General features: G+C 41.2%; 1 protein-coding gene across 1 annotated transcript in view; it reads right to left on the bottom strand.

Annotated features, from left to right (window-relative positions):
- The window catches only part of Prpf6 (pre-mRNA processing factor 6), a 65,166-nt gene that overhangs the window by 27,355 nt on the left and 25,149 nt on the right, over nt 1–12,662 (bottom strand). Inside the window, exons 7-9 of the mRNA XM_052184626.1 lie at nt 4,241–4,335; nt 3,419–3,575; nt 2,212–2,374 (exon numbers count right to left, since the gene is read on the bottom strand). Of these exons, the coding sequence (XP_052040586.1) occupies nt 2,212–2,374; nt 3,419–3,575; nt 4,241–4,335 (415 nt within the window). The remainder of the gene's footprint in view (nt 1–2,211; nt 2,375–3,418; nt 3,576–4,240; nt 4,336–12,662) is intronic.

The following is a 12,662-nucleotide window of genomic DNA, read 5'->3' as shown; positions in this document are numbered from 1 at the left end:
TCTAAGACCTCAAACATATCTGACCATGCCTCAAGAGGGGGGCAGATGTGCAGCTTCATCAGGCTGGAAATAGTGAAGAAAAGATGGGGTGGAGCAAAGGTAAGTCCAACATGGATTCTAGTAGGATGCTTGAACCACAGGCAGACACTTCCTACAACTAGAAGCTAATGACTTATCTGCTACCCTATGAGTAGCTACATGGCTCTAGAAAAGTCTTAGAACCGTGGGATTGAGAAAGAAAAAGCCTTGACCTAGGATTAAATTCACTGAGTCAACTGAGAGATAGTCCATAAGACATACAGTGTGGTGGTCTGAATGAAAATGCCCCCACAGACTCATAGAGAGTAGCATTACTGGAGGTATGGCCTTGTTGGAATTAGTGTTTCACGGGGGGGTGGGGGGGGGTGGGAGGGGGTGGGGGGGGGTGGGCTTTGAGGTTTCAGAAGTTCATCAGGCCTAGAAGCTCACTATCTCTTCCCACTGCCTGCAGATCCAAATGTAGAAAACTCTCAGCTCCTTCTCCAACACCATGTACGCCTGAATGCCATCATGCTTCTGTCCATTAGGATAATGGACTAAACCTCTGAACCTCTGTAAGTCAGTCCCAATTAAATGTTTTCCTTTATAAAAGTTGCTATGGTTAGGCATGGCATGGAGGTATACGCCTTCAATCCCAGTACTCAGAAGGCAGAGACAAATGCCTGGTCTACAAAAAGTGAGTCCAGGACTGCCAGGACTGTTATTCAGAAAAATCCTGTTTCAGGAGGGAAGTAGGAGGTTGCCATGGTCATGGTGTCTCTTTCTAGCAACAGAACCCTAAGACATACAGATTCATGCAGGACAGGCCTTCTATCTATTCCTTACTTTAGTCAGCATGGTGGCCAGGCAGACTAGCTGGATATTTCCCAAAGCTCTTAAGAGCACTAGAAGACAGTCGGGCAGTGATGGCGCACACCTTTAATCCTAGTACTTGGGAGGCAGAGGCAGGCAGATTTCTGAGTTCAAGGCCAGCCTGGTCTACAGAGTGAGTTCCATGACAGCCAGGGCTACACAGAGAAACCCTGTCTTGAAAACCCCCCCAAAAAAAGAGTACCAGAAGACAAAAAGGTCTTATAAGTCCTCAATGTAACATGAAGTGCCACCATGTACATATGTCAACCTACACAGCAGAGCACATAGGTCTCTGAACGTTCAGTGCTGTCTGAAAAGTTCCCACAGGTTTCATGTCCTACTTTTACTTCTCCAAACCTCACCACCTAGAGGCCTAGTCCAGAAGCAGAACAATTCAGAAGTCAAGCTGTGAAACCAACACTGACTCCTGGGGGATAATCAGGTTGCCACCATACTCTGGGGAGACCATTTTACAGGTCAGAGGGTCTTAATTTAATCCTTCTATTTACAAGTATAAAGTTAAGAGAAGAGTATGCAGAACCCACAAGGCAAAAACAAAAAGATTATACATTTGAGACTAGCCTGAGCTACATGTAAGACCCTGTCATTAAAAGAGAGAGAACACAAAAGAATGAAGGAAGGAAGGGATGGAGGGAGGGAGAGGAGAGAGAGGATGAGAAAAAGGGAGAGAGAGAGGGAGGGAGAGAGAGAGAGAGAGAGAGAGAGAGAGAGCGAGAGAGATATGAGATTTTAGTCAAAAGAAACAAAAGCACCAACTGATGATCCAGACCTTAAAAGGTCTAAGTCACTGGATCACTAATCCAGGTAGAAAGCTAACCCTTGATACCTACACAAGAGGGAAGAGAAAATCCTAACTCCAGTATAGTACATAGTTAGCATATGCTCCATGTGTGCACATGTACTACTTCTTTCTTTACCTTCGTGCACTTCAAAATTCCATTTCCAGAGCACAGGCTCTCCTGGAGGGACTATACTTACAGAGTCACAAACCTGTCCCTGCTCTGTGAATAAGGAAAACTTGGAAGACAGTGAATGTTGAGCTCATGCACTACAGAAAGTTTTCGTGCCCTCCAATCAGTGTGGGAACATTCCAACTAGAATCCCTTCTTTACAGAAGTCCAAGGGCAAAGGCAACCAGCCCAGGAAAAAGGACTAACAACATTACCAGCTCCTTAACTACTCTCACAAAAAGTCTGAGCAAAGGAAGAGGGAAATTGCTCTCCAAGAGAACAAAACATCAGAAAGCAAGAAGAACACCTCCAAGGGACAGTCTGAGGGGTACCTCCCAGGGAGACTTACCTTTGCGAAGAACACGCTTCTTTGCTCGAATGTCTGTTTCTAGTTCTGCTGCTCTGATGTAAATCCTAACAGACTGTGGGAGATGACGGACAGCTTGTGCTACCACAGCCTTGGCTGTGTCCCCAGGCTGTAACCTAGCTGCTTCTAACCAGACATCTTCACTCTGGGAAAAAAAGAGAGCAATAAGAACATGGACAGGAGCTGGGCGGTGGTGGCGCACGCCTGTAACCCCAGCACTCTGGGAGGCAGAGGCAGGCGGATTTCTGAGTTTGAAGCCAGCCAGTGAGTTCCAGGACAGCCAGGGCTATACAGAGAAACCCTGTCTCGAAAAAAATAAATCAAAAAAAAAAAAAACCAAAAAACAAAAAACAAAAAAAGAACATGGACAGGTATGCCTGCCTGGGAAGTTCTGGTTTGTGCCTAAAGTTCAAAGAATTCCACAGAGAGTTTCTTTTATTATCAGAAATATCTAGTCCATACAGGAAAGCACATGAAATTCAGTTGGTTTTATAGTAGTTTTTAATCTCATCTTAATCATTCCATACAAAACCTGTGTACTTATTCTTACTTTATGTATGCTTGGATGCATATCCAGAAGAGGGCATCAGATCCCTGGAACTGGATTTATAGGCAGCTGTGAGCTGGCATATGGCATCTGGAAAACAAGTCTAGGTCCTCTAGAAGAGCAGCCAGTGCTCTCAACTGCTGAGCCGTCTGTCCTGAGTCAACATCTAGGTTTTCTGTATTATGTGGCCTGAGAAGCTGCCAGGTTTATCACTTTTAGCGATGTTAACCCTGCCATTATAAAGGTAGGTCAGTCTCTGCTCCACATAAAAGCAATCAAGAAATTCCCTGGGGCTACAGAGATGGCTCAGCAGTTAAGAGTACTGACTGCTCTTCCGAAGGTCCTGAGTTCAAATCCCAATAACCACATGGAGGCTCACAACCATCCATAATGAGACCTGATGCCCTTTTCTGGTGTGTCTGAAAACAGCTACAGTGTACTTACATATAATAAATAAATAAATATATATATAAATAAATAAATATTTTAAAAAGAAAAAAAGAAAAGAAATTCCTTTCCCTCCGTTTATAACCTTACTCTGGCTCTATTTTTCCAGTATAGGCACTATGCCTGGCAGAACACAGAGGGTTTCCTGGGGGCATAAATCATGCAGCTGTCCAGAGAAATATGCTATAGCTTTACCTTGGGGCACATCTCTGTCCCTTTCATAATAAGGTTTCGAGCCACTTGTAACTTTCCAGTGACTTCTTCCAGGCGAGCTGATGCAATCCAAGCTGGTGGGTGATGAGGGTTTGTTTCTCGAACAGATTTGAGAAGTAGTCGTGCTTTCTTGATGTCACTATAAAGATTAAAAGCCACAAAACATCAGGCCATACTATCAGATGTATGGCAAGACCCAGGGAGAAGGCTGCCCCCTTAGACACAGGCATAAATTGCTAAGGAAAACATGTTGAAAACATAAAATCCAAAAGAGCTCTATTCTGGGGGGTAGAAGGGTGGGGGAAGGGAACTAAGCAAACAAACTGCAGTCTGAATATCTAGACAGGAAACATGAGACAGTTAATAAGCAGCTTTCTAGCTCGCCACAGGCATTGACTTTATTATTTATAAAATATTTAATATACACAGTAAAGGAAAACAAATATACTTCTACATTTCTCAGAACATCCATGGCATGTTTTAACTGTATATATATATATATATATATATATATTTTTTTTTTTAAAAAACTCCACAACTGGGGGCTGGTGAGATGGCTCAGCGGTTAAGAACACTGACTGCTCTCCCGAAGGTCCTGAGTTCAAACCCCAGCAACCACATGGTGGCTCACAACCATCCGTAATGAGATCTGACCCCTGTTCTGGTGTGTCTGAAGACAGCTATGGTGTACTTACATATAATAAATAAATAAATCTTTAAAAAAAAAAAAAAAAAAAAACTCCACAACAACATAGTAAGCAATTAGAGTTCCCATGTCACCCATCAATTCTGTGGCATACTCACTTTATGTCCCCACCATGGGTTGGGATCATAGAATTTAGATCTGTCAGATAGCCTTTGGGGTCCACAACAGTCTGCCCACTCACTGAGTCAGATACCTGTGAGATAGGTAAAGGTGCGAATCAACTAGACATGACCAGCGATAAAACAATGAATTACCAACACCCTGAAGGCCCTCCCAACACATCTCACCAAGAGTTAAGTAGTCAGGAGGAAAACAATCTTATTGTAACTCAAACAATAAAAATGTCTTCTACATGAAAAGTGTAGAAATCTTCTACAAGGATTAACATTGGGAGATTAATTTCAGCATCACTGAAAGTAATAAACCTGGCAGCTTGTCAGGCCTCATAATATAGAAAACCTAGAGATTGAAGCCGGAGAGGCGGCTCAGCCGTTCAGAGCATTTAAGAATGGCTCATATAGATATAAGAAATGTTCATATGCAAATACTTGGTTCCTAGTAGGGTGAAACCATTTGGAAAGGCTTAGGGGATGTGGCCCTGTTAGAAGGGAGGTATCATTGGAAGTGGGCTTTGAGGTTTCAAAAGACTTGGATACTCTAGTTTGTGTCACTCTTCTAAGAAATGAAATGAAAAAAGAAAAAAACTAAAATAAAGTAACCAACACACTAAGGCACAGAGAGATACTGATCCTTAAAGTCCCAGGCGGAAAAAACTCAAGTAAGCATAAAAAACAAAAATGTCTTTTCAAGACTGACTTAAGTCCAGAAACTCCTAAGTAAAAGGTTGGTAATTTCAACTTTTTTTTTTTAAATTTCAATACAGCAGTTCATCGTACTATTCTCATTCTCTCTCATTCTCTCTCTTCTCTCTTCTCTCTCTCTCTCTCTCTCTCTCTCTCTCTCTCTCTCTCTCTCTCTCTCTCTTTTTGAGACAGGATTTCTTTGTGTAGCCCTGACTGTTCTGGAACTCATTCTGTGGCTCAGGCTAGCCTCGAACTCAAGAGAGCCATGTATCTCTGTCTCCCTGAGTGCTGGAATTAAAAACTCAGTCTATGATTCTAATTGTGAGTTTTTTTAAATTGCCATGATGAGACATGTCTGATAGCCAATAATCCCAGCTACTTGGAAGGCTAAGACAGGAATAATCAAAGTTTAAAGCCTATCTGACTACATAATGAGTTCAAGGCCAGCCTAGACGATTTACTAAGTATTAGTTCCAAAATTAAAAACTAAAAAGAAGCTGGGCCGCTGGGGACATGGTGGCGCATGCCTGTAATCCCAGCACTCTGGGAGGCAGAGGCAGGCAGATTTCTGAGTTCGAGGCCAGCCTGGTCTACAGAATGAGTTCCAGAACAGCCAGGGCTATACAGAGAAACCCTGTCTCAGAAAAAAAACCAAAACAAACAAACAAACAAAAAAGCTGGGCATGGTGATTCATGGCTTTAATCCTAGCACTCTGGAGGCAGAAGCAAGTGGATCTCTGTTAATTCAAGGTCAGCTTAGTCTACAAAGTGAGTTCCAGGACAGCCAGGGCTATTACACAGAGAAACCCTGTCTAAAACAAAAATAAACAACCTAAAAACAGCCAGTTTGGGTACACACCTTTAATACCAGCACTCAAAAGGAAGAAGCAGGCAGAGCTGTGTTCTACATATCAAGTAATGTCAGGGAACTAGTGAGACGGACTCAAAAAAAAAAAAAAAAGTATAAAAAAGGCCTGGAGACTGGAGAGGTGGCTGGCTCACAGCAAGCATAAAGACCCAATATAGGGCTGGAGAGATGGCTCAGCGGTTAAGAGCACTGACTGCTCTTCTGAAAGGTTCTGAGTTCAATTTCCAACAACTACATTGTGGCTTCCAACCATCTGTAATGGGATCTTATGCACTCTTCTGGTGTGTGTCTGAAGACAGCTACAGTGTACTCATCTAAATAATGATAAATAAATAAATATTTTAAAAGACCCAAATTAAAATCCCCAGCAGTCATGTGTTGCAAACAAACAAATAAACAAAACAAAAAATTATGCATGGTCATGTGTACATGTAACTGCAGCATTTGGAGGGTTAGGGTTAGGCTTGGGACTTCATTGGCCAGCCAGTCTAGCCACAACAGAGAGCTCTCAGGCGTTAGGTGACAGAGCAGGATACCTAACAGCCTCCCTCTGCCATGTTTTCCCACTCTAGCTCTACAGGTATAAGACACAGGTAGCGCTTCCCTAAACACCTCCCCCAACCTCCACTGTCTTAGTTTGGGTTTTATTGCTATGAAGAGACATTATGACTACAGAAACTTTTTGTTTTTTGTTTTTTGTTTTTTTGTTGTTGTTGTTGTTTTGGTTTTTTAAGACAGGGTTTCTCTGTATAGCCCTGGCTATCCTGGAACTCACTCTATAGACCAAGCTGACCTCAAACTCAGAAATCCGCCTGCCTCTGCTTCCCAAGTGCTAGGAATAAAGGCATGCGCCACCACTACCCAGCCATTAAAAACTCTTATAGAGGAAAGCATTTAATTGGGGCTGGCTTATAGTTTCAGAGGTTTAGTCCATTATCTTCATGGCACGGAGCATGGCAGGATACAGGCAGGCATGGTGCTAGAGAGGGAGCTGAGCGTTCTACATCTTGATCCAAGGGCAGCAGCAGGAGGGTGTATCACACTAGCCAGACTTGAGCTTCACAGACCTCAAAGTCTGCCCCCACAATGGCACAGTCTCTTCAGCAAGGCCACACCTACTGCAACAAGGCCACACCACCTAATAGTGCCATTCCATATGCGCCATTCCTGTTCAAACCAACATACACCCCCACAAAACAAAGATCTAGTAGTTCAGAAGTAGAATATTTGCCCAACTAGCATAGTTGCACAGTCCTGTGTCTAGCACTGAAGAAACAAAACAAACAAAAAAGCAATGACAAGCAACAATAAAGGTATAAATAACTATAATAATTTAAATTTTAAAATGCATAAGGTTAGAGATTAGTTTGCCCAGTATGTATAAGACATGAATTTTTAATCCTCAGTACCATAAAAAAAGGGCAAGGAGGACAAGGTGGATCATGCCTATAATACATCAGCACTTATAAGGCAAAGGCAAGGTGACTATGAGTTCAAGACCACCTGCACTTCATAGTAAGTCTAAAGTCAGTCTGGGCTATCTTGAGACCTATCTCAAAACAACTCAAAGAGGAATGCAAGGGCAGGGACAAATGTAGATCAAACAGTAGAGTGCTTGCCTATCACAAACATCCCTGGGTTTGATTTCTAGCATCATATAAAGCAAGCTGTAATCTCAGTACTAAGGAGATGGAGACAGGAAGATCCAAAATTCAGGATCATACTGAACTACACATTGAATTCAAATTTACCCTGGATCACATGAAACCCTGTTTCTTTTGTTGTTGTTTTGTTTTTTGTTTTTTGAGACAGGGTTTCTCTGTGTAGCCCTGGCTGTCCTGGAACTCACTCTGTAGACCAGGATGGCCCTGAACTCAGAAATCCGCCTGTCTCTGCCCTCGAGCTGGAATTAAAGGCGTGCGCCACCAGCACCTGGCTGAAACCCTGTTTCAAAAGAACAAAAAACCCAGGGAAGTTGGAGAGAAGGCTCAGTGGTTAAGAGCACTTGTTGCTCTTGTGGAGGACTAGGGTTTGGTTTCCAGCATCCACAGAGTTGCTCATAAACATCTGCAACTCCAGTTTGAGGGGATCCAATACACTCTTGTGAATTTGAACACCACAAAACACATACATGTTGCACAAACATGTATGCAAACATGCAAGTGAAACCACTCATAAACATAAAATGGAATATAAAAAAAATAAAAGGGACAAAAACTAAGCAAACAAGAGCAAACATCTTGAATATCTATTTTTCTAAATATTAACAACATAAAACTAATTACTAATTAACATTACTAATCATTAGGGATATGCAAATAAAATTACAACTTCATATCCATTACAATGGCTATTTTGGGAACCAGGAAAGATGGTTTAATCAATGAATGTTTGCCATCAAAGCATGAGGACCTGAGCAGGTCCTTTGAGAGCTGGCACAGCAGTACCTGCTTGTAACTACAGTGCTAGGTGGATGGTAACAGGAAGATCTTCTGGGACTTGCAGACTAGTCAGTCTAGTAGAATTGACTAGCTCTAGCTTCAGTAAGAGACCCTATCTCAAAAAAGAAGTGGGACAAGGGCTGGGAAATGGTTCAGCATGTAAGAGAACTCATTGCCCTTGCAGAAGATATAGATTCAGTTCCCAGCACCCACGTGGTGGCTCGTAAGTGCAAGCTCATAAGAGCAAACATCTTGAATATCTATTTTTCAAGATGTAATTAATATCTTATGCCCTCTTCGAGCCTTCATGGGTAACACGTGTATGTAGTACATAAATATGCATACAGGCAAGATATACATAAAATTCATAAAATGAAAATAAATCTTAAAAAGTCTGCTTAGTTGTAGTAGGAAGGCACTGTGTGTTCTCTCCAACTACCTGGAACATTCTACAAGATTCTGAGAAAGAACAAAACCAAAGAGAAAGGGATAAGGCTTGCTTAGGACTAGGAGGTGCAGGATCTTTCCTCACCCACTGCAAGGGGCAAAAAATGCCTTAAAAAATTTTTATAAATATCTTTTTTTGTTTTTTTTAAAGATTTATTTATTATATGTAAGTACACTGTAGCTGTCCTCAGACACTCCAGAAGAGGGTGTAAGATCTTGTTACGGATGGTTGTAAGCCACCATGTGGTTGCTGGGATTTGAACTCCGGACCTTTGGAAGAGCAGTTGGTGCTCTTAACCACTGAGCTATCTCTCCAGGCCCCTAAAAATATTTTTAAAAGATAAGATCTTATACTATAACCAGGCTGGATTCAGGCTCAAGGTGATGCTCCTGCCTCAACTTCTAAGCACTAAAATTACAGGTGTACCACCACACTATCCAACACTCTTTAAGAAAAGACAGGAAAACAAGCACAAACCACAGAAAAGGGGGAAAGGGAGAAGAAGAATTATTTTTCTAGTGACTGGACATGATAGTGCATGCCTAGAATCCCAGCACTTAGAAGATTGTGGTGTAAGGATCAGGTCATCCTTGGCTACACAGTTAGTGTGAAGCCAGCTAGGCTACATGAGACTGTCTTCCTTTCCTCCAAAAAAACCAGGTACAGTAGCTTACATCTGTAATTCCAGCACTTGGCAGTCAAAGGCAAGGAAATTATTACAAGTTTAAGACTAGCCTGGTCTGCATAATTTCAGGCCAGCCAATTATATGCCAAATCCTGCCTCAAAATAAAACAACAAAAATACCAAGAAGAGCATGTGCAGGGGCATTCTGTTTTATATAGCCCTGGCTTTGGTATTATTTGCCAATTTAAAAAAAAAAAAAAAGAACAAATAAGGTAAGGTAAGAGAATAAAAGAAGAAACCCAAAGCTGATGTCTAGCTTTCATGCATAAGCACATACACACAAACCCATATAAACATGTAGTACATCACACACAGAGAGATAGACAGAGAGAGAGAGATAGACAGAGAGAGAGAATACTGAACTAGAGAGAAGGCTCAGGCATTTAAAAGTGCTTTCTGCTTCTCTAGAAGACCTGAGTTCAGTTTCCAAAACCCATGTCAGGAGACTTGTAACAGCCTGTTAATTCCAGGACTAGGAGGATCGGATGCTTCTGGCATCCATGGGCACCTATACACATATAGCATATACACACAGACACAAACATGGCCACACAAATAAAAATAAACATAAAATAAAAGTTGGGGAAAATGAGGAGAATCTAGAACCCTTGTGCAGTCAGAGCTATGAAATAACACAACTGCTACTACAGAAACCAGTGTCACTGTTCCTAAAAAATTTAAATTATGCCAGCAATTACACTTCTGAGAATATATCCATAAAAACTGAAAACAAGGTCTGAAACAAGTACTCAAAAGATCATGTTCAAGAGCAGCATTACCCTCAAGAACCAAAAGTCAGAAACAAAGCATTGAGAGACATGTACGTTCATACATACAATTAAACATTATTCAGTCTTAAAAAGGAAAAAATTTCTAATACATGCTAAACATGACCCAGAAAGACAAAGAGCCAAAAACAAAGTAAATGAAAATATATGGGGGCTGGAGAGATGGCTCAGTAGTTAAGAACACTGACTGCTCTTGCAGAGCATCTGGGTTCAAGTCCTAATATGCACATGGAAGCTCACAACTGTCTCTAACTGGGGTTTTAGAGGGTCTAGCACCCTCCTACAGACATACTTGCAAGCAAAATACCAACACACATGAAATAAAAATAAGAATATAAAACATTTTTTAAAAGTTACTCTGTTGGGGGCTGGAGAGATAACTCAGTAGTTAACAGTACTTGCTGCTTGCTCTTCCAGAGGTCCTGAGTTCAGTTCCCAAAACGGAACCACATGGTGGCTTACAACAACAATCTGTAATGGGATCTGATGCCCTCTTCTGGTGTGTCTGAAGACAGCTACAGTGTACTCATATAAATGAAATAAATAAATCTTTTTTTTTTTTTAAGTTACTCTGTTAAAGACAAAAGAGGAGGAGGCAGAAGAGCAGCAGCAGCAAGGCAGGCAGTGGTGGCACATGCCTTTAATGTCAGTACTCAGAGGCCAGCCTGGTATACAGAGTGAGTTCCAGGACAGCAGAGCTACCCTGTCTTGAAAAATGCAAAAATAAATAGATAAGTAAATAGAATAAAAAAAAAAAAGTACCTACAAAAAGTCCGTCAAAGTTATAGAAAGTAGAATGGAGGCTGCCAAGGATTAGGGTAGAGGTAGACTCTTAAGTGTTTAGCAAAAATAGTTTTAGGGGGTCTGAGGAGATGGCTCAGTGGTTAAGAGCAATGACTGCTCTTCCAGAGGTCCTGATTTCAATTCCCAGCATCATGGACATGGTGGCTCACAACCATCTGTAATGGAATCGGTGGCTCACAACCATCTGTAATGGAATCCGATGTCCTCTTCTGGAGTGTTTGAAGACAGCTACAGTGTACTCATATAAATAAAATAAATAAATCTTAAAAAAAAAATAGTTTCAGTTTGAGATGGCAGAGTTTTGGAGCTGGATGGTAGTGATGCTTGCATAATAGTGGGAAAGTACTTACATCGATAAACACATAAAAATGGCTAATATGTCCAGGCATCATGAACATTATTATATTATGTCTGTATATAAAGACATATTATGTCTGTATATGTATATTATATTGGCATATTATATCTGTAGTCCCACCAAGCCAAGCCAAGAGGCTTACTTAAACAATGTACAAAGGCCAGCCTAGCTACATAGTCATACTAAGTTTAGACATAAACACATACAAAATGGTTAAAATGGTAAATTATGGTGCTGGGGTATAGGTAAGTATATTATTGCTTATCTAGCATGCATAAAGCTCTGGGTTCTATCTACCCTAACATTTATTTTTGTTGTTGTTGTTTGTTTTTTGTTTGTTTTTTTTTTTCCTGAGACAGGGTTTCTCTGTATAGCCCTGGCTGTCCTGGAACTCACTCTGTAGACCAGGCTGGCCTAGAACTCAGAAATCCACCTGCCTCTGCCTCCCAAAAGCTGGAATTACAGGTGTGCGCCACCACTGCCCGACCTAACATTTATTTTTAACAAGGGTAGAAATGGAAATAAAGACGATAAAACCTGTCAGGCATAGAGGTGCACACCTTTAGTCCCAGTACTCCCCAGTCAGAGGCAGATGAACCTGTGAATTAGAGCCCAACCTGGTTACACAGTGAGTACCAGGTTAGGGATACAAAGTGAGAAAAAAATAAATAAAATTAAAAAGAGAAAGAAGAAAAAAAAAGATGTAAGGCTACCACAATACATATTTTTTCTGTTTTGGCTTTTTTGTTTTGTTTTGTTGTTTTTAAGTTTTTTGAGAAGGTTTCTTTGTATGTTGTTTTTTTTCCCCCAAACAAGGTTGGTTTCTCAGTGTATCCCTGGCTATCCTAGAACTTACTCTGTAAGACTCTGCCTACCTCTGCCTCCAGAGTGCTGGGAGGGTGCTCCTCTACCTGGCTCTGTTTTTGTTTTGCTTTGTTTTTAATACTGTTCACTGGAGATATAGCTCTGAGGTAGAGCACCTGCCTTGTATAATCAAGGCCCTGGGTTCTATCCTTAGTACCACAAAAAAAGAAAAGAGGAAATGAACAGAATAACATTAACTGCTTCTCAATGCTCTTATGACAGCTTAGGGAGAAAAACAGCAAACCAAAGGCAACAAAGTGACACTGATATTAAATACAAAACTAATGGGAAAATGTACTGCCACAATAAAGACTTTTCTCAGACCCTGAGAGACTAATGGGACTGGAGAGATGACACACTGCTCTTCCAGAACCCAGACTTTTGATTCACAGAATCCACATTGATAGCTCATCTGTAACTGATTCCAGGGAATCCAGTGCCCTCTTCTGACATCTGTAGTC

The sequence above is a fragment of the Apodemus sylvaticus genome, chromosome 5 (assembly GCF_947179515.1).
Source record: "Apodemus sylvaticus chromosome 5, mApoSyl1.1, whole genome shotgun sequence".
Lineage (NCBI taxonomy): Eukaryota > Metazoa > Chordata > Mammalia > Rodentia > Muridae > Apodemus > Apodemus sylvaticus.
Note: the sequence above shows the minus strand (reverse complement) of the source record. Positions and strands in the feature narration are given on the sequence as shown.